The following is a 27939-nucleotide window of genomic DNA, read 5'->3' on the forward strand; positions in this document are numbered from 1 at the left end:
CAATACGCACAGAATGCGGTTTGGCATTGTGTTGCTGAAATATACAATATACAATATACAAGGCCTTCTCTGAAGACGTCGTGTGGCTGGCAGCATATGTTGCTCCAAAACCTGTATATACCGTTCAGCATTAATGGTGCCTCCCCAGATGTGCCAGCTACCCAAGCTAATGCACCCCCACACCATCATAGATGCTGACGTTTGAACTGTCTGCTGATAACAATATGGACGGTCCCTCTGTTCTTTAGTGTTTTGTTTAGCATTACACAGCTTTTCCAGTCTTTACTTGCCCCTGTTCCAACTTTTTTTTAAATGTATTGCTGGCATGAAATTCAAATCGAGCAATTATTTGTTATAACACGATAAAATTATCTCAATTTCAACATTTGATATGTTGTCTTTGGTTTATTTTCAATTAAATATGGGTTTTTATGTTTCGCAAATCATTGCAGTCTGTTTTTATTTACATTTTACATAGCGTCCTAACTATTTTGGAAACGGGGTTGTACTAACGTTAGTAAGGTAACATGCGTTGAAGTTTGCTCCATGGCACTCCTAGCTGTGAGTGTAGGAATATAGCGTCTCCCAAGGAGGAGTAAAGAAAAGGAAAAACCTCATGAAAAGCTGACCGAATGAATGGAAAATGCTACTGGTGGCCGAAAAGACCGAGGGTATGGATGGAGGCGGGTGACTAGTCTGTGGCGCGGATGATTTTCAGTTCAGCCCAAAGCGGAAACGAGGGCTTGCGTAGGGAAGGTTGGGACAGGGAAAAGCAAGGGGATAGATTGGGTTTTATTACAGTTGCTTCAGGCAAATGATAAGGAAAAAGAGAGCCGCTCCGGTGAAATGAAAATTTACGGGAATCTGAGCGTCCGACGTACATTGCTGCGCCTTTTTCATGCTTCAACAGGTTATTGCAGCCCCGCAGAGAGCACTTACGTCCGCTTTTTTGCCCCCAAATCCATACCCCGGCATTTACCTTCCAGTTATTTGCCTTGTAAACTGAGACGGAGCCGTGAAGAGAGCGGATGTAAGCGAGGATACGTTTTAAATCGCTCTGTTCTCTTTTAGACGTGGGGAAGGACGGGTGTGAGTTTGAGAAGTAAGTTTAGTGGCAGGCAATTTTAGTTAAGGATTTAAAAAGGACTTCTGAAAAGACGACGCGGAGTCTAAACTAAGCGAAGTTTCTCCGGGATCCGGTGCAGGTAACGCGACTTAAAAGGCAATTGGGACAGGAAGCATTGTAGCAATCTGACTTGATTCATGCATTAAAAAAAACAGCAAATTATGTGTAGCTGGCAACATAGAACAAAATAAATCGAGAGTTTGAAAGAGCCGTGCAGGCGTGGAGATCGTTTGAACTGCGGCCAGCGGCTGGGAGAGACAAAGCGGAGAGGAACGATCCTGACCCCGATGGTGCTGTCCCGGCCGGCCGGCGCGTTTGGGGCTCGGAGCGACGAGAGGGACCCGAGATCCAGATGCACATAGATGGTACCGAAGTGGAGAATGAACTCAGTTTTGCATCGGTCACCGCCGCGGGGCTGGTTTCTCCGGTTACGGCTCAGTAAGTGCGGACAATATGTTTGAAAATCTAAATATCATGTCTCTAGTATGGAGAATCTGCTCATTTTGTGAAAGCTGTATTCATAGAGCGAAGCAAACAAAACTAATACGTATGCGTTGATTTTTTGACGTGCAAAGAACGGACTGACAGGTAAAATGTATAATATATTAACGATTCATAATCAAATTTTTCATTCTTTTGATGAGTGGAAGAGTGGTTTCTTTGTGAGTAGTTAAAATAACGTGTGCCTGAGGTTTGGGGGTTATGTGCCACGGATGGCAGATAAATCAGTTTCCAGTTGGACACTTGGCACAGGGGTCTCGACTGGCCACAGTCAAGGTAGTAAAGCGCTCAGATTCCCGGTTAAAAGGTGATTTTTAGCCTGCTTTCCCTTCGCTGCATACAGAGGTAGCTAGCAGTGTACCATCAGTTTGCCTGAATCAAACATCGTCGATCCTAATGGGGAAGCCTGCAACATTAATTCGATCACGTTCAAAATTTCAGAGGCTAAACGAAGTTTGTTTCATCAGTTGTGGTCAACTGATCTTTTTGGGATCATCTGCATATTTGAAGCTCACACAATGAGTAGCACATAGGAGATGGTGAAGTAATTGGTACAAAAACCATCCAGCCTGGTGCCTACTGGAAGGACGCAGTATGAATGATTTTCGTGAAACATGGAATCACCAAAGGGCTCAATAGACACTTATCCTATTAGAATGATGAAATACTACTTTCTGGGGTTTTATAGTGTAACTTTTGAGTGCCGTTGGTGATGCTGTGAAGTATATGCTCCAGAGATATCCACTATTGACTTTTAAAGAACCAGGAAAGTGGAAGTGATAATCATGTCTCCCGATCCTGGTCTTTGAGTAGATTGCCCAGATGTAAAATTACTTTGAGAGGTCACACTGTTTGTCAACTAACATGCTTAAAATGAGTTTCAAATAAGGCAGTTAGATCTGAAAGCTTTTCGCCCTTTATCTATCTATCTATCTATCTATCTATCTATCTATCTATCTATCTATCTATCTATCTATCTATCTATATCAAAGTTCAGTTTAAAATGTGAGATCACTGAACTGATGATGGGTTTGCGGTGCATACTTTTAGCATCGGGTGTCAGTTCGTTATGTGTCTGGTTAAAAGATCTGGATTCAGGGTCCATTAAAATGAATTGCTAAGATGCCTATAAATTTTGCATTGTCCTGAGGTGGGGGCGGGGGCATTGTATGGGCTTGTGGTACAGGGTTAACCCATACAAGGGGTGGCTTTTTAGCATTAATAAAGGAGTAACTATGTCCTGGGAGAAATTCATTAAGCTCAAGATAATAACTGGTAGTAACCAAAAACAGTCTAAATTGAAATATGCAGAGTATTTTTAAGGGTCTGTCAGTGGAATAATGATGGATAGTGGGAAATTGTTTTGCTGTGACCTGTGAGGGTAAATTATACCCATCTGAAAGGCACATAACTAACTGTCTGGCCGCTTTCTTGTGGTTCCTATAGCATATGCTCTTTTCTGTACCTCAGTGTTCCGCTCCTTGCCAGCTGGAATGTACCTTGCGCTTGACAGAGAGCCAGTGACTCTGCAGGGCTGCGTGTGCCAGCCGCTCGCTGGTGCGTGCTCAGAAACGGCCCTGCCCCACCCCCACCCCCACCCCCACACCCTTGCGCCTTCCAGACGGCCAGCGCCCAGGACTTGTTTTGCTCCCGGCTGCAGCCGCACAGCCGGTCGGCCGGTTTCGATGGCTTGCCCCGTAGGGCCGCTAGGCTGACCGGGTTATGCGGTTCACCCAGGGAACAGAGGGCGTGAGACTTGGCACTAAAGGTTTGGTCCGACCAGGACGACATTACCTGCAGAGCATGAAGCAGGCAGGGAGTGTTCTAGCTGGGCATCAGAGCGGTTTCTGGGCCTCCTGCTAGCTGGCCAGCACTTACGCGAAATACCCGAATTAGCTCCGGGTTGTTTTCAACTAAGCGGCGGCCACTAAAATGGAGGAATGTGATTCTATTTGCCGTGAGCCACCTCGATTGATGGTCAGTGGTGTTCTGCTCAAATGTCTGGCCCCGGCCAGCCGGCCGTACCCACACAGCCCAGAGCAGAAGCGGGGTACAGACTCAAGGCAGGCTGGCTAACAGCTGCATGCCACTCAACGCTAATATTGGTCATTCTGTGCCTGATCAGGGTTAGGGGGGTGGGGTGGTTGATGCATTGTAATAGGTTATACTTGTCTGATATTTGTAAATGAATAGTAACCAGGAGTGTCACTAGATATTTATGAAAAGGTGGGGTCAGCCTTTACTGGGGGGTCTGCTGGAATAAGAACATTAATTGGGGTATATTATGGGAGGCCTGAAACCACCCTAAAACGGCCCTAGCAGCGCCCCTGGTGGTGACCTAGGTGTATGGTGCAGGATCAGGTGCAGGTGGAGGGGGTATATTGAATGGGTGCGGGAGAAGCCATCTGATTGGTGGATATCGGGGCGTCAAACTGGCATGCACTGCGTTTGCGATCCTCTAATCTGGGCCAGCATGCCTGCCTGCCCTCCCCATCCTGGGTCATGGGGCCCTTAAGTCTCCCAGAAGCAGACTGGTTTAATCTGGGGCCAGATGTCGGCCTGTCTGTGGGGTGCTGGCATTTGTTCCCCTCTGGTTTCGGCGTTCCTCCCAGGGGCTGTTTCGCCATTGATCCACATATAACCCCCCCCCCCCATATTGAGCCTACTTCCAGCAGTGGTCCTGGTGGTGGTGTGGCCCTATGGAGGCGTTTCGGGGTGTTTGGCTCTTGGCTGTCCCTTCCCTTCAGCAGCCTTGGAACTGGAGCTCATTTCAAATGCTACTTTGTTTTTTTTTTAAAAAACTTTTATATTAGGTGTTTTATTGGAGGGCTGTTTGAGTGAAATATTGATCTCTGGTTTCTCCGCCTTGGGTCTGCAGCCTTGCTTTTTCTCTGTTGAGCAAGTTTTTATTTTTTTTGTGTTTTTGTGTGCTTTTTGATTTCCCTCATGTTGTGGACAACTGAGGATGAGATGGTTTTGATATCCCACTGCCAGCTACGAAATTGTACAGAACTACCAGGGGTTATTCCTCTCCTGGAATGTGCGAGTTTGTCAAGCCTTTTTCGAGGCCTGCTTCAGACCTGAGATCTTAGACCCAAAGCTTTAAAGATCAATTATCATTCCGCAAATTTCCGGCGTTCCTACCGCGGCGCCGACCTTATGGCGGGATGGCACAGATATGGCAGCCCAAATTTAGCTGAGCGCCTGGGAAAACTGTCACGCTGCGAGGTTCTTGTGTTTCCACAGCCCTCCAGGTCCGTGTTTACCGGTCAAGGGTGGATTTATGCACCGGTTAGCCTAGGCTACTGCCTCAGGCCCCTCGGCGGACAGAACGGACCCCACCTGAAACTGTGTAACAGTGATACTTACCAGCACCCCTCCCCTCAATCGGTAGGTCTTACCACTCTGACCCTGTGCTGCAAAGTTGGGGGGCAGCCGACTGACTGAAAGGTTGTGGGACCGCAGGGGTCTGGCCGTCCCTGGGGTGACCTTTCACCTGCATGCGAGCAATCGGACCCTGGGATGCTGGGCCATGTGAGCGGGCCTGCTTTGGTGTCCAAAGTTTTTTTTTTTTCCCCCCCAGTCCCCACAAGGGAAAGCACATTTTTATAAAAAAAAAAAAATATGTGACTGCATTCAAAAAACTAAAAATTTGTCTGGTTACTTATGGTTAACATTAGGGCTGGGCAGAGGTTAAGGTCATCATTGTTGGGATTAGGATTTTGCCCATAGAAATGGATGGATGGTCCCCACATAGATATAAATACAAACGTGTGTGTCTGTGTGTGTGTGTGTGTGTGTGTGTGTGTGTCTGTGTGTTTCTTTTTTTTTCTACTTAGCTTGAGCCAGTTCCTCTGCACCTGTGGGGGAAACGGAAAGGTTCACGTTATTAGAAATGTCGTAACTAAGCATTGTTGTGTTGGTTAAAATAAAAAACTGCAGAGATTGTGTGATGTGTACACATTGTGTGATATAAACACACAGAAGTGGATTAAAAAAAATCTTTCCTAGGTCTTTCATAAACTGAGAACCAGGAAAAAATTAGTGACAGGTGTTAAATGTAATATTCATAAGCCATCAAAGATTCTTATAACTCATAAAGTAACTTGTATGTCTAACAGATCTGTCCTTGGCACAGGCTTATTAAGCTTTTTCTTTTATTAAACAGCGTGCCATGTCTAACCTCTGCTGTGCGGAAAAAGAACTGATGATGTCCAGCTGTTTTATGTCCAGAGATGAAGTCATTGTCTGGAATACAGATTCAAACAGCTGAAGGTTGTTCTTCTGGCCTCCCTCCCCCTTCTTCCCTTATTTCTCACGCACGCAGACACGTCCACGTCCTCGCACACGCACGCAGACACGTCCACGTCCTCGCACACGCACGCAGACACGTCCACGTCCTCGCACACGCACGCAGACACGTCCACGTCCTCGCACACGCACGCAGACACGTCCACGTCCTCGCACACGCACGCAGACACGTCCACGCACACGCACGCAGACACGTCCACGCACACGCACGCAGACACGTCCACGTCCTCGCACACGCACGCAGACACGTCCACGTCCTCGCACACGCACGCAGGCACGTCCACGTCCTCGCACGCAGGCACGTCCACGCACGCCCACGCACTCGCATCGTCCACACACTCGCGCGTCCACGCACGCAGACACGTCCACGTCCTCGCATTCGCACGTCCACGCACGCAGACACGTCCACGTCCTCGCACGTCCACGCACGCAGACACGTCCACGTCCTCGCACGTCCACGCACGCAGACACGTCCACGTCCTCGCACGTCCACGCACGCAGACACGTCCACGTCCTCGCACGTCCACGCACGCAGACACGTCCTCGCACGTCCACGTCCTCACACGTAGGCACGTCCACGCACGCAGACACGTCCACGCACTCGCACGTCCACGCACGCAGACACGTCCACGCCCTCGCACGTCCACGCACGCAGACACGTCCACGTCCTCGCATTCGCACGTCCACGCACGCAGACACGTCCACGTCCTCGCACGTCCATGTTCATTTTCTACATATCGTCCTGGGCATCCTCTTATAAAGAGCTTACAGGATGGTGCATCACACATTTTTATTTTAATTTTTTTTGTTAATCCTGTCTTTCCTTTTAACAGGAGTTTAAAATTTGACTGTTTTGCTTCCTAGAGCACTGTTACTCAACTGGTGAATTGCTACCCAAACTCAGTGATGGGACCAATTTATTAGTAATTAAATTATTTTAGATTTTCATATATTTCCCCCCTAATTTTGGACTTTTCATTGAAGGCATCATGCTGCTGCTCTGTTAGACCTACTGCGTTCGATGTACTAGTACTGTAGTAAATGTAGTAAAGATTTTTTCAAATTTGGGTCGTGACTTAATGACCAAGGAACAATGTGGGCACTGAGGCTAATCCAGTTGAGAGCTACTGTTCAGGAGCCTTCCTGACAGAGAAGACCTGCTTCCAGGGAGTTTCAGAGAGGTGCTTTCGTTCCTTGAAGCTTGACACTAAGCTGCAGTGTGTTCCGTTAGCCTGTAGATGGCGCTGTGTGTGGCGCTGCTTCTCTGTTCAGTGGCTGGTTGACGTGGAGCGTGGGATGCGGTGAGCGCCGGACCCGATTCCCGTACTCGGGCCTGACCCGCGGGCTTCCGGGACCTCGCCAGTCGGTCCCTGGCTCATACTCTACGGGTGCCGGCCTGTCGGTTCTGACCCTGCGATTTTCGGTTTCAGAGCGTGCGGGGTGGATAATTAAAAAGGCCGTCACTCTCAACTTGATCGCTCCCATCTTCTTTTCATTTAGCAAGGCCTAGAAGGTTCTTCTAGCCCTGAACAGCACCTCCCCCCCCCCCCCAAAAAAAAATCGCTGTTTACGCGCTTTCTGTCCTGCTCCACGACAATTACAGTGTCCTCAGAAAATGAGAGCATGGATCTGCTGCACAGCATTGAGGGGGAGAGCTGTTGCTGGCCACGGAGATCGCCACACCATGCAATTTCGGCGGCAGGGTTTCAATTAACGGATTCCCTAAATTGGCCCGTGCGCTGAGCCCGCTTAATTTTCGGCCTGGGAGACGGGCCACTTAAGTACACGTCTGGGAGCACCCACGCCTTTTCTTGCAGACCCTTTTCAGCTCGCTGCCGTTTGGCGCTGCCTCCTTTATGGACTCCTAGCCACACAGGTGCCTTGGTGCACCCCCAAAAAAAGGAAAAATGAGCTCAGGCGTTTTAGGGCTGTTTTTCTCGACCCAGTCTTTGAGGACCCCCACATTTTTGCTCCCTCCCTGATTACCAACATACCTGTAGCGGATATTCAGTGTTCTTGTTTGGCTATAAGTTGAGCGGGATTCTGGGGTTCCCCTGAACAGTTGTAGAGTTTACCCATTCCTTCAATGCAGGTGTGGCCATTATTCCAAGATAATTGCTGGGTTTGAGGATGGACATGGCGTGGGCGACTAATTTCCTCGTGTTTTAACCAAGCAACTGTTTATTTTTTTTTTTTATTTAACATAAAGAAACCCGGAATACTGGCTATGCATAGTGATGGCTTTTTATAAACGCCTTCCCCTCACTCAGCATTAGGCAGAAAGAGACTTCCTGGGCTCAAGTTTGTAAAACGGTGGCTTTTTGGCCCCGGGGTGCCTGAGTGGGACTGCCGGGCATGTGGCAAAGCACATTGGCGCGTGGCCTGTGGCGATAGCCCTCCGGGAGGCTCGTCGGTGCCAAGCCAGCGTCGTGCCCCGTGCCCAACGCCCATGCCAGCAGAGACTGTGGCACATGCTCACCAATGTGTCGTCGATTTTACAAAGGCAGGGAGAGGCCGTGTTTGTTCGAGAGGCCCGGAGGCTTGGCGTGTGTCCCCGAGTCTGCTCGGAGATCTCCTCCATAGCACGACGTTAATTTCTCCACACGAACTGTTGCTGTATTTTTATTTTTGTCCCTCCCGCCACTTGAGCAGGGCCCCCTTTCCTGCTTTAAATTAACTTTTATGGTCCCAAGGATCTAGACCCCGTGAGGTTTATCTGAAAGGATTTTAGTTAGGTGATAGTTTCTGTATCGGTGCCACTGCGGTAGAAAACCTTTCAGCTTGGTCACGTGCCCCGATGCTAAAATCCGTGGCGTGTTGGTCATGCAGAATTTTTAAAAAAATCTTGTTTTGCTCCTCTTGGTAATTTCCCCAGAGGCCTTGGATGCTTTGTGAGCTCCGATACTCCTTGTCTGTCTACACCGTTTCTGCAGCTTGTACTGTAAACGTAAGTCGTACCAGGTGCTTGGCGTTACCGTGTAATCTGAGACGGGCCTGAAAACGAAATGCCTGTTGCAGGTTTCGTCCTAAACTTATTTGTCCCGAATCCTGAGGGACAGCTCCAAGCCCCTGTACGCAAAACATCTTTCTCATGACTCTCAGCTGTGAGCCAGCGCTGTTTGCGGGTTTAAGTCCCTTCAAACGACCATATGTTGTAGAAATAAGGAAAACCCAAACAAATGTTATATCCTGTGGCAATGCGAGGGTTGGCCGGCTGTCAGACCAGATGCATGAAGTGTTAACAACAATCTGTGCTGTCAGTTTCGTCTCATACATACATATATATAAATATATACGTATTTTATATTGTGGCGGCAGTGAGCATGCGTACACGCGTACATGCGTGTCTCTCCCATCTCGCATTCCCAGGATTTTGAGTCTGCTCTTCAGATGACAGGATGGATGTTGGTGCATTTCATTACTGTTTTTCATAGCTTGGGGGGGGGTGGCTAGCAGAGAAAAGGAATGAAGGGGGTAAGATGGCAGAAATGAAGCACACACACTCAGATACACACACACACACACACACACACACGTTCACACACGTTCACACACGTTCACACATGCAACTACAGAATCTTTACCCAGGTCAGACATCGGGGCAGTTGTAGACAGACGGCTGTATTGATTGGGGAGTTGGTGGAACTCCCGTGTTCGCCGCCTGTCTCCATTTCGCTGCGGACTGGTCTTCTGAAGTCTCCCCCCCCCCGAACTGTAAGCTGAGTTCTCGGGCTGTATCAGCAGACTCGTCATTAAATGGAAGCCCTGCGCTCAGATGTGTGTCAGATCATTCCCACATGTCTACAAAGCCCTCACTCTGGACGGCAAAGCGGCTCCCATCCTACCCTCTAATTTGGTCTCCCAAAATTAGACATCTGGGCTGCTCTGCAACTTCGCCGCTCTGCCCCCCCCCCCCCCCCCCCTCCAGTTCGAGCTCAGCTCTCCCTGCAAACCCTTCCTCTGAAAGTTCCTGCTCCGTGGCAACGTCGGGGCAATGTTTCGGCGACGTTCTGACAACGCTTCTTGCCAGCTGGGTCCTGGGTAATCTCACTCGCCCTCTTCTCTGTGGTTTTAACCCCTTCTCTGTTTTTACAAGGGAAGTGGAAATGATTACTTGTTCCTGGGCCACCCCCAACACCCCCACGTGCAGCCGTAGCCCCAACCAAAACAGCCGTTCCCTCTGCTAGAGAAATCCATGCCCATTGTGCATCCCTGCTATACGTGTACAGTCACCCGATTGGTATAACAACAGCAGCCAGTGATGGCCACCAGACAGTGCATCCATAGAGAGGAGTGAATTCTTCCCCGTCTGTGAAGGAAGAGGCAGTAATTCATGCAGAAATATGCCAGGCTTCTATAATTTTTGCAAAACTTATAGAAATGTTGCTTCCACTGTAGGTGGTAGTTTAAAAGGCAGCTTTGTATCACCCTGTTCTGACGCCATTGGCCGAAGCCAGCCTTCCCAGCATGCATTTCTCCTCCCCATGAATGCATCGCTTGTCTGATGGCGTGGGTCGAGCAACACCCCCCCCCCCCCCCCCCCCCAAAAAAAAGAGGAAAAAAAGTCCAGCACCTTCCACCCAGAGATTTCACATGAGCTATGACACTGAGCTGCTTACCACAAAGATGAACTTCCTAAACTTTATGTGCCTTCCTTGGTGGGCTAATGGTCTAGCTGTAAATCTTGGATCCATATAGGTACTGTGCTGGTGTGGGTGAGGCACTTCCCCTCTCTCCAAGGAGGGCAGGATGCAGAGAAGGATTACCCAGGGATCCTTAGGCTTTGTTAGGAGAAGTTGGTTGCTGGTTGGGAGCTGGTACAAGTGGAGTCTTGGGTAAAATCTAGTCGAGGCTTTGCGGTGTTTACTTGTTCAACCACTTCCTACGTTTTGACACAAAGGTTGTAGACATCTGGAGGGACAAGCATAAGCAATCAGTCAAGAAGATGCCGGAGGGAACTGAGGGTGAAATGAACGGAAGTCTGAGATGAAGATTTTTGAGTTTGCAGCAGGACTCATCAAGCTGAATTTGTAGTGCAATTTCAGTAAGGTGGTCCATGTTTGTTTGTTGGTTGACAAGTGGAGGTGCAATGCGTTGGTCAGAGGATGTTGCATTTTGGTCTAAGGTGGAGGCGCGTGTAGGTGCGGAGTCTGCAGCAAGTGAGGGTTTGTGAAGTGAGAGAGGGTGAAGTGCCTGAAGAGCATAGAGACGGCAGGATGTTCCTCTACTGGAAGAAGCGGGGAGCCTACGAGCTGGAAGCTCTGCCGCCTTTGTCGGCACTGGGCGCTGAGAGATACTCCTGGGCCACTCCCCTGGATGCTGTCCAGGACCTGTCCGGTAAGGTCTCAGAGTGGGGAGAGGTGTGACTCTTCATGGCGCTGTTTACAGCAGACTTAACAGAACAGCTCTGATAACTCGGTTTTAAAACTAGGCTGGGTACCTGAAGTTCGGGTTTAGCAGTCTGCTCAAGGGTACAACAGCCGGGTGTCTCCTCAGGCTGGATCGTGTGATCTTTCAGCCATACTTCCAGGCCCTTAACATTTTAAAATTGGCATCTGATGGTATACGAAGAACAAATAATATAGTTCTTGATGTATTATAGTACCACCCAAGACCTTCTTGCAAAAATGAAAATTCTATGATTATTTGTTCACTCTCAGTGTTATTATTTAATATTATTAGCACCTAATTTGCTCATGCCTTAAATATATTCTAGTTAAAATTAGCATAGGCAAGGCTAATTCACGACTTTTTAAAATACTTTTACAAAAGTGAAATCATGACACAGTTTCTCAAAACAGAAAAGGAAATTAGGTATTTTGTTCATTAAACAGAAATATGAGATGGGACTTGTGAGGTTTAGAGTTATTGTAGTGGATTGGGGGGTATTTTTCCCTCCCTGTGGTATTTAATACTTTACATAGATTTTTGTGCAAGTAGTCATGAGTCCTGTGTATGTCTAAGGCTCTTATAAGAATTAAATTTGTTTGTTTTGCAGAGTCTGTTCAATTAAAAATGACAATGCCTCCATTCAAAGGAAGGTTAACCAGTTTGCTACCTGCCAGGTTAGTGAGTGTTAATCAGGCCTGAGTCACATGAAGTCGTGCCTCTGATAGAACAGTTGTTTTGCTGTGAAGTGGAAAAAAGATAGCGTGGGGGTGTGCGCTGCAGGGAACGATTTTGGGTATAGGGTGGGGGCTATGGAGCTACTCGAAATTTCATCTTTTAATTGATTGGTCATTGTCGCTGTTGAAGAGGCACTGTGGCCTGCAGGGGCCGTTTGGTAGGACTGCAAACAAACGGGTTTCTGCACCGTTCATGGAAGGTTCAGGTGACCACCTCTGCAGATAATCTCCTCATGGATCTTCAGAAACCCTAGTGGACATTTGGAGCTTGAAAGCCCCCATCGTAAAGAGCATCCTAAAACTATGAGCAACAACCTCAAGAACTTGCCGTGCATTGACTTGCACGAAGGTAGACATGGCTTGTGATCCATTGTGCCCTCGACCAATGACTTCCCTTCCACCTCCTGACTACCTTCTTGTGAAAACACCCAACACTTTTCCAAGTAATGGCTCACCTTGGCAAGAGGCATGCATTGAATTGCTTGTAGCAGCAAGTAACGGGATTCGGTTCAACGCTAGCAGCTGTAAACGCGAAAGGTTCGTCCCTCGATGGAATGTGTAGCTGAAAGGAATTAAAATCCTCGCACCCCCTCAGCCTGTTTGAAGCCAGCACGAAGGCACATGCTCCGAGTCGTGTACCGTTAAGGAAGGACACCTATAATACTTGATTTCTGTGAGCTGGGATGCGTTTAATCCAATCAGTGCTCATTACCTTGTGGCTTGACCTTCTCCTTGGGCACCATGGTACTGCCATGGACCCTGATTCCATGGCATGAGGAGGAATGCAGGGGACCTAAAGCCCATTAGATCTAATGGTTCCCACAGCAGATTATTCTCTGTAATGTCTTCTGCTACTGAAATATATGTATAATATAGGATATGGATAACGCAATGGAAACACACATGGTAAAGGCCTTTGAATGAACTAAATCGCCATTACTAATTTAAGTTAGATGATTCATTAGGTTTAAAGTCAATTAGCAGTATGTTTAACAATCAACAGTTTGATATGTGAGTTTTCAGATCAAATAGTGAAATAGTCGCTCCATGAATTGCAGGTGCATCAGTCACAAAAACTGCAAAATCATTTTATCTATCAAGGGGAAGAGCCTCAAACATTGACAGTCACAGAGGGGCATTATACTGGCGAAGAGGAGCAGTGGTTACAGGTTGAAGTTCACTGGGGATCGACGTAAACTTAACAAAATAGTAGCCAAAATACCACAAAATCATGGGCTGGAAAATTACCGCAGGATTGAACCAGCACCTCTGTGACCTAGTCTCAAAAAAAAAAAATCGGTATTCGTGGCAGGGTTGCTATGTGTAAATCGCGCATATCCAAGGTGCAAGGACGCATAATTCAGTGCAGGGAGTACAAAACACGAGCTTCTGAACAAAGGAAACGAGGTTAAGGTCTGAGTCATCATTCGCCTTTTTTTTTTGTTTTGTTATATCCAGACGGGTTTCCGTTTGGAGCAAGACAAAGGAGGCCTTCAGCCTACCCTGTCTATTACCAGCTGTTACATGGTGAGGGATCAGCAGTGAAGGAATATTACCCAGAGAACACTGTGGTGCAAACACTTGCCTCTGTGTTTTCATTGTTTTGTCCGCCTAGTGTGCGTGTATATATATAATTTGTTCACTTTTAATAATTTTTAATCCTTTTGTTTTGAGAGCTGTAGTTTAACAAGCATCCGCCCAGGGATTGGTAATGCAGGATGTTCTGCCTTGTCTGAGGAGGCTGTCCTTCGAAGGCCTATCAGTTGATGCACAGAGCCTGCGTGTGGCCATTTGAGTTGGGCATTTATGCTCGGCAGGTATGGAGTCTTTACCTTCTGTCATGGGTTCCTGGTTTTCCATATGCTGCTTATGTTTGCAAGTTTAAGCATCAGTGGGGAATGCATTCTTGTACAGTCATAGCCATGTTCAGGTGTTTGAAAGTGTCAGCTTTGGGTGTGTGTGTTTGTGTCTGTGCGTGTGTGTGTTTCACTTTCCTGACAAGACACTCTGTAGGCTGCCGCTCCTTGTTGGTCTTAGTCTTGAGGAAAACCACACATAGGGTTTTGAGTGCTATGAAAATACGACAATACCAGAGGGGGAGACTTTGTTTACACTGTAACCGAGTGTATGACAGCTCGCTAGTCTGGTTTGGTAGCGTTTAATGCTCGGCTCGCCGAGGTCGCCGTCTGACTGTAGCGGGGGCTGCTGAGAAAGGTCACCATACGCCTGTCTTTGTTTAAGTTTCCTGCCTGCATGTTCAGAAGACTTGGACGGCATAAATAAATCTGCGGTGCAATCCTACCCTTCCTGCCGCTTTTGTCACAAGATTGCTGCTCACAATACAGCCAGGACAGGTGTTCAGACCCCCCAGAACACTGCTGCATGTGCCTGAGTCCCCCGCCCCCCCCCCCCCCACCAAAGCCACATAGTCCGCTCTTACAGGTAGTACGTCACGCGGCATGTTGGTATTAAACATAGATCGAGAGTCATCCTACTTAGTGCTGTCTAGGGCTGGACGATATCATATCGATATTATATCTTGCATGTGCAATAATCACCAGGGCTTCAGATGACGGACAAAGCATTTGGCCGGACGCCAGCTTTTCGGTGCTGTACGGACATTTATTTACACCCTGTCTGTATTTTATGTGAAAATATTTTATGCAAAGATCCGGACGTGAAGCATTCGCTTCTCCGTATGAGGTCGAGCAGGAGCTGTGTTGCGGTGTTTCAGCTGTAAAGAGGTTTCCGAATATCTTCCACGCCCCCCCCCCACCACCCCCCCACCACCAGCTGTATAGACGTGTTCCCAGCATGCCGTTCTGGATGGTTCATGGACCTATTGTCCTGGGTTCTGTGCTGCTGTTTTTTTTTTAGTTTTTTTTTTGGGGTGTGTGTTTGGCTTAATCGGCAGTGCTGAGTCCAGGAATTCCTGCCCATGTTTAATGTGTGTGTTTGATGGGGGGGGGGGGGGTTTACACAGAATGCTGAGTCAGGCTGTAGGGCTTACCCAACATACAGCGACTGTGTCATTACTGCTCGCATCACAACACACACACAGGAGCACTGCGAATTAGCCTGCTGGCTGTTAACTCCCAGACAGATTCAAAGGTAATTCAAGGCCATCTTGGCACAAAGCAGCCTTTCAATACCAAGTGCGATCTTTAAGGCATCCTGAATAAAGTCTTGACTTTAAACTTGTGATTTGCATGTTTTAATCATCCGTCTCCCATGATGCCTACCCAGTGTCAGGTGACAGCGAGCCCAGAGCCTTGCAGTGCTGCAGTTTGGTTTATGGATAAAGTACTATTTTTGCAAGTTAATACTCAGGATGCAGATAAAATGAGTTCAGTTTTTTGCTGATGAATGAGAAGTATGTGCATGTGTATATATGTATACAGGGTAGCTGGGTCAGCCTTCAAATGGTATCATGTCGCATTTTGCAAATATATAAAATGACTAAAATGCAATTGTTTGCATTTGAATGTTCATTATCATACTATAAAACACACATGCCCTTGTGGTTTTGTGGACGCTCATGGATCTGTCATTAGTGTTCTGTGGTGCGGATGAGGTCTCTGACTTTATGCAAAGGGCGACGCCCAGAGTGTCTTTTCCGGAACTCCTATCTCTCCATACTGCTTTGAAATGGAGGCAAGCCTTTTCAGTACATCGCTCGTTCTTTCTTTATTTCTCGCTGGCAGAAGATCGAGGGTCTCTCAGCCTGTTCCCAGTCGGGGTGGGGGGGTGGGGGGCAGAAACGGGGGTAGGCTGGGTGTGGCCGTCGCTCGGGGTAGTGTGGGTGGAGCCCTGCAATTATGACTTGCCAGCACCAGATGTCTTTGCCGCTCCTTCTCCCAGCTCAGCCCCCCCCCCCCCCCGACACGCGGCGTACCTTCCTGGGCAGGTCAGGGGTTGCCCTGGGTGGAAAGGGTGTGTCTGTGTGCTGTTTTGAGGCTTCACGCTCCTCATTCGTCACACTGGCTTGGCCCCTGCAAACCTGTGGCTGTGCTCTCTTTCCCTCTTTATAGCTACCATGTGCTGATTAAATTCGGCATGCCATGCAAAAGGACAGGAAGCATGGCCTTTCTCCTCTTAGCAGTATAAGCTGCTCATTCATCTTGCAGAGCCTGCCTTATGTGAATGAAAAATGCCCCCCCCCCACCCCCAAAAAAAAAAAAAAAGGAACAGGAAGGAAACAAAGGAGGGCTGGATCTCCCAGAAGCCTCTCTGGGTGTTTCTGGAAAATCCCTGTCGTCCAAGAGCCCCGTAATGTCTGGAAACGTGCATTATGGCAGCCAGGCTGCCCCATCTCACCCTGCTGCTTTCGCCATCAGCAGGCTAATGAAACTCCCCGCAGCCGCCTGGACCTTTCTCTCCGGGCTCCGAACGCAGAGTGCCGACAGCAGCTCTGTCCCCGACACGGTACGCTGATGCTACCGGTCATGTCGGCGGGGTGGCTGGAGTGGTTATTAATATGACATTTATGTTTTTTTTTTGTTTTTTTTGTTTTTTTTTGCAAGGGAAGGAGTTATAAAGCAATTGCAGCATTATGGATGTGACATAGTCTTGTGTTGCATATCTGCATATTTGCGCATCTTAACATCCTGGGTTGATTATAGGCCGCTATAATAATTTACATGTTCAAAATAAATGCGTAGCATTTTATCAGTGTTATGGATGTGACATCAGATGTCCTGCATGCTGGTGTGTCTTACTAGTCTTTAGGGATATTGACAGTTGTCACGGAGTTACTTATTTTAGGCATGTGAAATGCTTTATACATTTCCAGTTTTAAATCTTTTATTCTGAATAACACATCCCTCTTTTAAGGATAATGAAAAATAATGTTCACTCTTTACCTGTTCTTTCCTGTCCTTCTGTTTTTTTCCTTGTGCCTTTTGGTCTCTGCATGCTTTCGCACTTTTTGACCCTTCCGGCCTCCAGTCCTGACCTTTTTGGGGCCCCCCTGCCCTCCACCCTAACTCCGCAGTCTCCTCAGCCTTTAAACTGCCTCGCACCCCGCTTGGTTGATTAGTCCTTCTGTGTTTTTCAGTTTCAGTTTCATTTCTGTTGTTGCAATGCGGATTTTGTCTTGTCCCAGCTCCTCCGTCTTCAGAAACCTTTCTGTGGTACCTCCTCATTCTTTTGTTTTTGTACACACACACAGACACACATTTATTTAAATAAATGTGTAAAATGACACTCCGATCAGGGCTGTGGAAGCTTTTGAGACAAACTTATTTGATTTTCTGGCATGTCTGGGGCAGAACCACCAGTTCTCATGAGTAATGTTTCCAGTTTTATATATATATATATATATATATATATATAAAAGATTTCCGTGATCCTGTCCTTATTGTGTTTTTCTTTCCCCTTTGGTGTTTTTTTTCCCCCTTAATAAAATAAAGGCTAGACATTTGAAATGTGACATCCTGCCAGGTGCGTAGCGGGAATTTCTGGGCCGCCTGACAAAATGTCATCTTGCCCCCCCACCCAATGAAATTCATAATTTTATGTTTTCAAGGGCCCGTGTGAAGCGCGTGGCCCCCTGAAGCTGCTCTAGCTGGGGTTTCTGAGATACAGCGACGGCTTTCGTGATGCCACAGTATCAAAGCCGGCCGTCACCTGCGCGCTGCGGTGCGTCGGATGGGGACGGCGAGGCAGCAAAGGCTTGCTGCGGGGGTGCCTGACTCTCCCTCCCTCTGTTTCAGATGAAAAGCCCGCCCAGGAAGACAAGTGTGTGGTCTGCCAGCATCCCGACTGCCCCGACCGCCGGAGGGCTGCCAAGGTAAGGACCCGATTTCAGAAGAGACCATGTTTTAGGGCCAAAAAACTAGCCATGGCAGCCGCTGTGGGACCGCGAGCTTGTGTCTGGGACGTCTTCTGAAGGTTGCCATGGCGACTGGGAGTCTGAGAGATGAGTTATTGCTTTATGGCAGGTGGTGAGTTACTCTGAAGGGGGACCGGCCAGATAAGACCGGGACCGGGAGTCACCCCAGCGGGCCGGCCTTGTCTGCGGCTCCTCGCGTCTGGGATTTTATTGGTGCCCCAGTCCACTATAAGCTTAAGTGTTCCCTTCCTGGCTTCCAGAGCCGTGGGGGCCGAAGGAAGGGGTGAGACGGGGAACGGAGGGATTGCAGACGGGGGCGTCCTTGTGTTTTAGCCCCCCCCCCCCCCATTAGTCACCGTCCAGTCACTCGGCCGACTGGTGGTGTTTTCGGGGAGGGGCACTAAGTGCCGGGTTTCCAAAATAAATTAAATAAAATAACCGCTGAGCATAAAGCAACCGGATGGGCCTTTTGCACACGGCACGCTCCCAGAGCCCCTCCCTGTCCAGGAAGCTAACGGCACCCCTGAATCCATCTTCAAGGAAAAGCCGGCGAAGACTGAGCCCTCTTCCTGGCGCAAGCTGCTTTTGGAAAGCCACAACCCCCCCCCCCCCCTGTGAACAGCGAAGTTCGAGTCTGCGAACGAGGCCTGGCTCCAGCTATTCTAGTCTGTCCCTCCCCCACCTAAAATAAACACTGGAGGTGCCCCTGAGTGTATCACTGTTTATTTCAGCGTTGAGAGGAACCGGCAGAGAGCGCTGTGTGGGGTGTTTGTGAAGGAAAGGGGGAGGGGGGAGTCCTGCACTTCCTGTTTCTCTGATCTAAGGCCCCTCCCCAAAGCTGATGCCGACACTGCCCGCGTCCCGCCGGGGGTCGTGCGCTTGGAGAGGCAGGTTCCCTTCAAGGCTGTGAAGGGACTTTTAACCCAAAACAACAGTCTGGGCTGGATTGGCTGTGTTTGGTTGGGGTTGGGGGGGGGGCGGGTGGTGAACTGTTCTGTGTAATGGTAGTGTTGCTGTTTGCCCCCTCCGGACCCATTCCGAGGTCCCTGTCAAACCCAACAATCGGTTTATTGACCTGCTGCACGTCTTCTCAGCCCTTTAAAACTTTCGGGGTCACACCAGCTTCTGCTTTAGTGTCTGGAGATTTTGTGTTCTACAGTCATTATCTCAGAGCAGTGCTTTTCTGTGAGCGGAGAAAAATGTGTAGGTAGTGACTAGTGAGGTTCTAAGGACACATCTTTGCTCCTAAGCTGTGCTTTGTATGGCTCTGCGTTGTGTACTTTAAAGAGACTGTTTGAGACAGAGTGCACATACATGTAGCTGCCAGCAGAGGGAGTCCGGAATGCAGTAGGCTGCTGGAAGCAGTCTCCCTCCCATGGTGAAATCAGAGCAGCATGTGTTTGCAGTTTCGAGGTGAATGTGTTCAACGACTCACCCTGTGATGCTGGCGGCCGTCATCCCCAGCCGCTTTTGGCTCCGACGTTGTCGGATGGCCTCTGACAAGCCCTGGGCAGTTTTTGCCGGTGCCACAAATGACACGTTGTGCCGGGTATGATGTGGACAGGAGGTCTTTGCCACATTCGCGTGAGGAAGAGAAATATCAAAGAAAAAACGGCGGGTGGGATATGCCTTTGGGACCAGTCTGAGCTCGCTGGCGCTGCGTTTGACGAGCTTTCTGTTTTCATCGTGGGACGGGACTGGGTGCCGCCTTTGGGTGTGGATCTCCATGGCAACGCGTGCTCCTCCTGATACAAACAGCTGAGCGGGACCAGCTCAGGGCACTGGGAGGACGACCAGGTGACCCAGCAGAATGAACAGGAGAGTTTCTGTTTGTTGATTAATTTACCTGAGGGGCTTTTTTTTTTTTTAAAGCTCCTTCTCTCGTTTTTCTGCTGAGGGTGTTAAGTAGTATTAAACCTCCTGTCGGTCTAAGTATTTGTGGATTTGTGGTGTTCACTAAATGTTTTACCATTCCTTGCCCTGACGGAATTATCTTCCAGCACTACGCTGATTCTGCTGATGTGGGACAAGCCGAAATCTTTGACGCTGAGGTGCTTAGCTGTTGGACCTTCTCGTCTGCTAGAGGCCTATTAACATGGTCAAAGACCCCCCTACTATTCATCATCGATGCTGGGGGGGGGGGGGGGGGTGGAGACGGTACTACTGATGGGGGGGGGGTGCCTTTCCAGGCCTTTTTTTAGTGGTGGCCCCCCACATCAAAGTGCCCTTCATCCTCCACTCACCCCGGCCCCTGGCCCTTGGGCTTGTATTTCCTTGTGAAGATTGTCCTTTCACTGCCTTGGGTTTCCCTTTCTACTTAAATTTGATTAATTTCATTTTTGATATCTTTATCTGCTAATAAGGATGATTCAAGCTGCTTGTGAAAATAGTTTGTGTCCCCCGCATGAATCTGCGTACACTTTTCTTTATGATGGCCTGCTGCACCGACCACACGGAAACCGTGCCTCTGTGTGTCCCTAGGCTCCTGTAGCCCCCATGTAGTGAAGGGGGTGACTCTCATGCCGAAGAATTCCTTCCGGCTCTGCTTGGGGGTGTTAAGGTAAAATGGGTATTTTGGGCATAGATCAGATCTGAAATCGTGGTGATAAAATTTGCAGAGCGGGCAGGTGTTGCCATTGAGCGATATTTATCGTTAGGAACCATGCTGGGCAAATTTCATCATTTCAAAATACCAGAATAGCTGTTGCTTTTGAAAATGCCGTATCCCATAGTCTGGAAGGTGAACATTAGCTACCGCCTAAGCTTGCTACCAAGATGAGCGTAGCTGCAAGAGAAAACTTAAAAATACACTGAGCATTTAGCCTTAGCTAAAATAATCTGGCCGTAATGATGGTTTCTGAGTGGAAGCCTGTATGGTTGCATAAGAATTGAGTCCTTTCCCTCCTGAATTTCCACTGCTGGCTTGGGCTGTGGTGGCGTTGTTTAGCTGGGGGATTGTTTTGGCTTCTGGTACGTGTCGGGAAATTAGGAAAGTAGGCTAGTTGCTTCTCAACGGAAAACGAATAGTTTTAATTCAGAGCTTTTTAAAATTCTGGCACAATCGGCCAACCTGCAAGCTCCTGATTGTTATTGCAGACCCAAGAACGGTTTAAATAACAAGGACTAATATTTATGTGAGGCCTGTTTTATCTCTTGCAAGCTGTTTTCTATTTTTTACGTAAAATCATACATAAGATGAACGGCTCATCCTCTCCGCGCCTTTGAACGGAGTTAGATCCTGCTTGGTAGTCAAGAAATTGCAGTTTTAGGAACGAGGCACCAATTGTGCTTGCGATGGAGACCGGAGGTGATGGCTGACACCACTAAATTAAAAATCCTCTAATTTGCCATTTTGCCTTCATGTCATGAATCAGGCCTTCGTTCTGGTAGTGTAATGGTACTGGGTGTGGGAAGAGGGGAGTAAGGATCTGGGCACATGTTGGGATGTTTTTTTTGGGTGGGGGGTGAAAGTGGGCATGGCAGTAGCCACTGATGACGTACGTGGCCTGTGTCGGGTAATGAGGCAGCGTCTGCGTACAAGTCCCAGCAGGATGGCGTAACTCCACATCAGATACGGGGGGGGGGGCGTGCAAAACCACCGGTTTTCATGAGTAACACTTCCAGAAAATTCACTACACCCTTTCTCCTTTGATAAAGACTACTTTTCTGAAGAAAATCAAGACTTCTGTGATCCTATTAACACTGTTTCCCCCCCTCCCCCCCTAGATCTTTCTCTTTTGCCCCTTCCTTAGTAAAATGAAGGATAAGCTCACTACAATGTGACTTTCTGGGAACCCATGTGACCCCGCCCCCAGTGAGCGCTGAACTCGAGGTTACTGTAGACATGCGCATATTCCAGAACCCTCACCACAGTGGCCTTGCCGGGGTGTCTGGTTTTTGGGGTGTTGGGCGGGCTCTGGTGTTCGATTTTGGGGGGGAGGCCCTAGCAGTTTAGTGATTCTGTTAAATCACTAATCATTGGTCTGTATATTTGGCCTGTCTCTCTTGGATGGGTAGAGGATGCCCTGTATCCGGACACTGTCCCTAGGTGGCCTTTTGCTTTCTAGGAAAACAAAATTTTACGCAAGTGCTGCTGCTCCTTCCTTCCAAAACCTTGTTTAGCCAGCAAACATCAGTCATTTAGGTAGGTAGCTGTGATGAAGGCCGCTTCTGAGTCATTGTTGTGATGGGTGGCACGTGCAGTGGCTGATTGGCTGATAGGTGGTTGCATAATTAGAAGGAAATCCAGTAAACCAACACCATAAATGTGCTGCAATTATATGCTAATCGTGGAACTAGAAGGAGATATGTCATTGGCTGTGGTGAACATGTAACGCTTTACATCTCACTAAAAGCATCGGCATGGCAGAAAATATAATAGCATTGGTAATGTATACAGAAATATATTTTAAAGCAAAATGACACACTATAGTGTCTTGCCTTGAGTTTTCATTATAATAATTCCCAGAGAAAAAAATTATTTTTAATTTAGCTTCTTTCCGAAGCAATATACTAGTGATGCACCGTTAAGGAAATTTCTGGCCAATACAGACAGCCGATTATTTCAAAAACTGACACCGATACTGATTGTTTGGGAGGTTCTGCTTAAAAATTTTTAAAGGGACACTCCACCCAAATAAATTTAAAAATAAATTACGTTCCAAAAAGTATTTATTTTTTGGTAAGAGAACATCGACTGGCATACAGCAACAGTCCCAGAGCACTAAATTTTATAACTGTATACATCTTGTATATTTATAACATTTACAACAGAGAAGGGCTGATTATCGAGTGTGAAACTCTGTAACGTTTAGAATAATAGATTTTGGCTTCATATGGTCTGCATGACAGTTTTTATTTATTTGTTGCTGTCAAACGCTTGCCTTACTGACGGACCAGGGTTATTCAGCAGTACTGCAGCCTTCTTTATTAGAACGGATTTGTTTTTCATAAAATCTTCATACTCTTCACCGTCTCGCCTTAAGTTGAGCAATCAAATTTGTTGTGTTGAAATGTGTATTAGTAGATCCGTGTGAAATTTTAGCAGAGCAATATTTTCGCGAGCATTAAAATAGCTCCACGCAGCCGACATTTTTGTGTTCAGGACGTGGGTGTGCAATGTTATATGGGGCCATATTTTAACAGGAATTATTGACAGCAAATGTCGGCTCATTTTTCGTCTGATGGCGAATTGTTGCTGTACCGCCCCCATGTAGCTGGTCCATCTTCACAATCAGACTGTCCTGTAGCAGATGGCTTTAGGACCTTGTTCTGGGGCCCAAGGGTGAAATGCCTCTGCCAACCATGGGATTTGACCCGGCGACTTTCTAATTATGGGCACAGAGTCCTAACCCACCGGCTCACACGCCGCCCCCGATTGTCGGAGATGATCCACTGTCCAGTTATAGCTGCCGTTGAAGTTCACCTTCCCCTTCTACTTTTGAGAAAATGAAACATGAAAAGAGGGAAATCTTGTAGCATATTGGATTGTCAGTTTTTGTTTTGATGATGTGGCTAACCTCTGGAAGGGGTTTCCTCGATTCTTGCGAGTAGATGGCCCTCGGGGGGGGGGTGTTTACAGCCGTATCGCACAGAAGCCCACGCTCCACATCCACCTGCGTTCGAGATGGCGCCACGAGGCTCATTCCTTACATGTTGACCAATTTACTGCGTGCATATGCTGCTTGCGTAGCGGCGGGTGAGTGGGTAGGACAGATGGCGTCGATTTGATGCTTCCCGGCAGCTGCTGTGACTCTAAGAGGCTAGTTACGGCTTAATAGTCCTTAAAGCGGCTTTAAAATAACCTGGGTAAGAAAATAAAGGACCTAAAATGTGCAGCTGGATGAATCTCTGTAGTCAAGCCAGATTGGAAGGAGGCTGGCAGCCACACTTAGCCTGAAGTTGGTAAACACTCTGGTTGTTGAACTTCAAAGTCATAGATTCCTTAAGGAAATCCTTCCCGCCCGATTTTTGGAGTGCGAGCTGTCTCCCCTCCTGTCCATCCTCTGTGTGTTTGTCGGCTCTGCTCAAGCGAGGGGTTAACTTTGAAGTCGTGCAGGGTTCACTGGAGGCAGTGCAAGGATGGGGGCGGAGCCTGATTCCAGAGGCATGGCCTAGTGTTAGAAAGCCGCCCACCTGGGTAGTTGCTTTTCCACACTCTTCGTTTTAAATATAAGCGGGGGTAATTGAGCCGGTCAGCTAGGGCATGTGCTGTTGGGCGCGCTCAAAGTTATTCTACATACTCATGAATAAGTCTTTGATGAAGCTGCCCCCAGCATGTGAAGCCCCCAGCTTGATTATCCTAATTGTGTAGGACTTATTTGAAGCTCATCTGAGCTTACTTTTAGATGACAAAGGGGTACGACCCCACCCCACCCTTTGTGTGTTTGAAGTGGGATGTACTTTGGCAAAGCAACATACACTGTGTTTTTGATTGTATTGAAGTCTGTCTTACCTTCGTATCTCAGTGTGTTGCCATGTTTTCAACATTTTAAGCGTCTTTCATGTTCATATCGACAGTCAGCTCTCCGCGTCTGCAGTTGCCACATCCGCGGATTCAACCAACCACAGGTGGACAATATTGGGAAATAAAAATTTCCATAATGTTACGAATAGCAAAACCTGATTTTGCTGCACGTCGGGAACTTCCCTGACTCCACATGAATGAGGAGAGGAGAGGAGAGAGATTTATTTCTCTGATTATAATTTTTGTATGAACTCTGATGTCTGTCATTATCCCCTAAATAATACAGTGTAAAAACTATGTACATAGCATTTACATTATATTAGGTATTATAAGTAATTTAGAGATCATTCTAAGTATATGGGAGGATGTGTGTAGTCTGTGTACATTACATACAAATACTCTGCCATTTTACATAAGGGATGTTGGTGTCCATGGAGGGGTCCTGAAACCAACCCCCCCCGAATACCGAGGGACGAATGTATATTCTGTTTATCATTGTTTCTTGCGCCATGATGACAATTTCATGACCCATGTATCATACTGCTGAAGGTGACGTGACTTTAGCTCAACTATCACAGATCATTTTGGGGTGCTCCGGTTCATGTGTTGCCATAGAGGCGGCATCCATATTTCATTTGTGTGGCTGTGTTTATCTATATAGCCGCATATTGTTTAAGTTGGTATGGCTTAGCTACGCCGAATGTTGTTCGCTGTTGAGTTTCTTTCTCCTGTGACCAGAACAGACCACCTTCAGTCAGTTTCCTTGCGCTGAGTAGGTGGTTATTTATGTCAGGACATGTGCCCGGCAGTTATGAGGTCCTGCTGAGGGACAATGCCGATTTTTGTTTGCGTAGCTCTGCTGAACAATGGCTGGTTGTCGTAGCAGGGCCAGAGGCTCCCTTTTCCTTGTTATAAGGTGGGAGAGTCACGCTGCTTATGGTTTTGCTCTTTGGTGTTGTCAGTTCCAGTACTGGTGTAACATGTAAGCATTACCAGAAATGCACATAACTGATATGCAAATGTACATATTTGCTGTATAAAGTCATACGTGGCTCAAATTCATTTTTAGCAGCTCGAATGGGTACTTTTATTTTATGTGCATTTATGCTTTTATGTCTGGAAATTGGCATGCATTTTAACCTTTATACCACACGTTAAGTGTGCTCTATACAGTGAATGCATACTTGCATACCAGTTATGTGCATGTGCACGGCAATGTTGTGGTCATTCAAAGGCGTATTGGTTTTAACGCTAGCGATACTGGCATGTAAAATGTGTGAAAAATGTCATCTACAGTAATTATATAAGTATGGAAGTAGAGGATATCCTGCAGCAGTATTTCTTGTTCTTCTTTTTTTTAATGTGTCCTGTCCGGCAGCTTTCGCAAGCAGAATAATGGTCTGAATGCACTGCTGTGTCAGACATATTTGCTTTACCATGAGGGGCTCTATAAACTCTGTATAGGCCCTTCATGTTGGTCAATTTCTTTTTATTCGTATATTTATTGTATCTTATTTAATACATGTAAAATATTCCAGTTGCCGTGCTGCCTGGAAGGGAGTGATAGATTAGGAAATTGAGTGAAGAAAAGGGGTAGGGAGAGAGATTAAAGAGAAAGAAGGAGAGAGAGAGAGAGAGAGAGAGAGAGAGAGAGAAAAAAAAAACACGAATAACGGCGGAGACAACAGTGGGACAGAGAGGCTAAAAGGACTCAGTTGATACTGCAGCAGAATTTCTCAACTGAGTCCTTGGCCCCCCGACAGTCTACATTTTTGCTCCCTTCCTATCCAGTCCTGATATAATATTAAAATTCTGCCACCTAACCTGACGCACTCATTAGCCTGTGGTGGGGTAAATTTTCACCCACCCATTCCATCTGGCTCTCCATGAGACACACGGACACACAGACGGGTCATAGCAATGATGTAAATTAGAACACTGGGTCAGCCAATGTCCCTGGAGTATCTGGGGTTAAGGACCTTGCTGAAGGACCCAATGGCGATGTGACTACTTTGCCAGCCATTGGGACTTGAACCCATGACCATGACCACGGTCAAGGGCATAGATCCCTGACCCAGGTGGTCTGTGCACCGCCCCAAAATGACCACAACATGGAGAGTAATTTTCAGTCTTGTGGGTTTTCAGGTGGTCTGTTGAACATCATAGATTTGAAACCTGGACCTTTAGAATGAAAGTGTCCTGGTCTACTGAGTGAAATTGAAGTTCTGAATGGAAACACAGAGAGGGAAAATGGCTAGGTGTAGCTGGGGGGGACTGGGGTGGGGGGGGGGGGTCACTTGTGAGAGTAGAACCGTAACGGAACAGCAGCGAGACGACAGCTGTGACACTGGTTTCGCTTCACACAGCCAGTGAGGCAGCCAGTCGGCGTCTGGGAGTGTGCTGGGAGAGAGAGAGAGGGAGGGAGGGAGGGAGAGAGGGAGGCGGTTCACTGGGTGGGGGTATGGGATCCGAGGGGGAGGGTTTTGTTATGGTTAACAGTTGCTGGCTCACCGAGCCCCTCTCCAGTCTTCACGGCTGTCTGGTTCAGCCTCTCCCTCTACCTCGCACGCATCGCCAAAGGGGAATTAACTCGCCTGGACCTGCCAGCGCCTCTCCCGGCCCAGGATACGCGCGTCCGCTCGCTCCCGAAGGCCGCTGGTCCCCATAACGGAGCCCATGCAGCCAGCTGGCCGGCAGCTGCAGGTGAGTCAAACCGGAGGGCAGTAGGGGGCGTGTTCGGCTGGCCTCTGTCACCACGGGGGCAGGAGTGTGGCCTCGATTGGGGGGGGGGGGGGGGAGCTATTTCTCAGTTTGGTGTCTGTTCCCGGCAGGGAGAGTCGAAGCACAGGCAGGGAGGAAGGGGTGTTGGGAGGGGGGGGCATTGGACGAGATTGTGATTTTCCGCTTATGGTCATCGTGGCATCTTTTCGTGGGCATGCTTACCTCCTGCCCGGAACCTTCTACACTCAGGTGAGAGAAACATTATGTTGGATAACAGCAAATCCCATGGGGCTCTTCTCTAACCCGCTACCCCCCCCCCCCCCCCCCCCATTACCCCAAACTCTCACCTTCTGCATATTTCACATCTGCTTCTTATGAAAAGCCCAGCCGTTGCAGCTGTACCGCTGTTTCTCAGCTAAAGCGCGCTTCCACGTCTTTGACGGGAGAACAGAAACCAGAATGAGGAGGTAAATGGGGGGAAGATTTAATTCCATCCTAATACAAGCCCACAGGATATCCAAATGGAGACCATTCCCTTAATAATTCTTGTGGGATTCTATTTTTTGGATACCCTCCGTGACCCTTCTCAAACGGTGCATGAAGGGAGGTCTGTGTTATCTGCATCGACGCTGTAGGTCCACCGAAGGACTGATGACTCGCTGTCAGCACCGACTGACCGACAAGGCTGTGCGGGGCGGCTTGAACTTCTTAAACTGTCCGATAGACGCGGTCAAGACGCATTATACGACCTGTTTACACCCCTCTCTCGAAATCCGAACATGAAGTCTGGCTTGTGGTATGAGGGTTAACGCAATGTCTAGTTATGATGTGTGTATTATTCGGAGACGTGGGTTGT

The 27939-nt window shown here is 47.9% G+C and overlaps 1 protein-coding gene across 5 annotated transcripts in view; it reads left to right on the forward strand.

The window, feature by feature from the left end:
- The first annotated feature begins 588 nt into the window (after positions 1-588).
- Positions 589-27939, forward strand: part of plekhg5b (pleckstrin homology domain containing, family G (with RhoGef domain) member 5b) — a 58670-nt gene continuing 31319 nt past the window's right edge. Inside the window, exons 1-2 of one of the 5 annotated variants that reach the window (XM_023835014.2) lie at positions 589-1564; positions 17778-17854. In XM_023835014.2, the coding sequence (XP_023690782.2) occupies positions 1489-1564; positions 17778-17854 (153 nt within the window). In that variant the 5' untranslated portion in view covers positions 589-1488. Of the gene's footprint in view, positions 1565-10529; positions 11276-17777; positions 17855-26867; positions 27066-27457; positions 27551-27939 lie in introns of those variants that run through there. The other 4 variants (XM_023835015.2, XM_023835013.2, XM_023835016.2 and 1 more) reach the window with 4 other exon arrangements.

The sequence above is a fragment of the Paramormyrops kingsleyae genome, chromosome 6, assembly GCF_048594095.1.
Source record: "Paramormyrops kingsleyae isolate MSU_618 chromosome 6, PKINGS_0.4, whole genome shotgun sequence".
NCBI classification, from domain to species: Eukaryota; Metazoa; Chordata; class Actinopteri; order Osteoglossiformes; family Mormyridae; genus Paramormyrops; species Paramormyrops kingsleyae.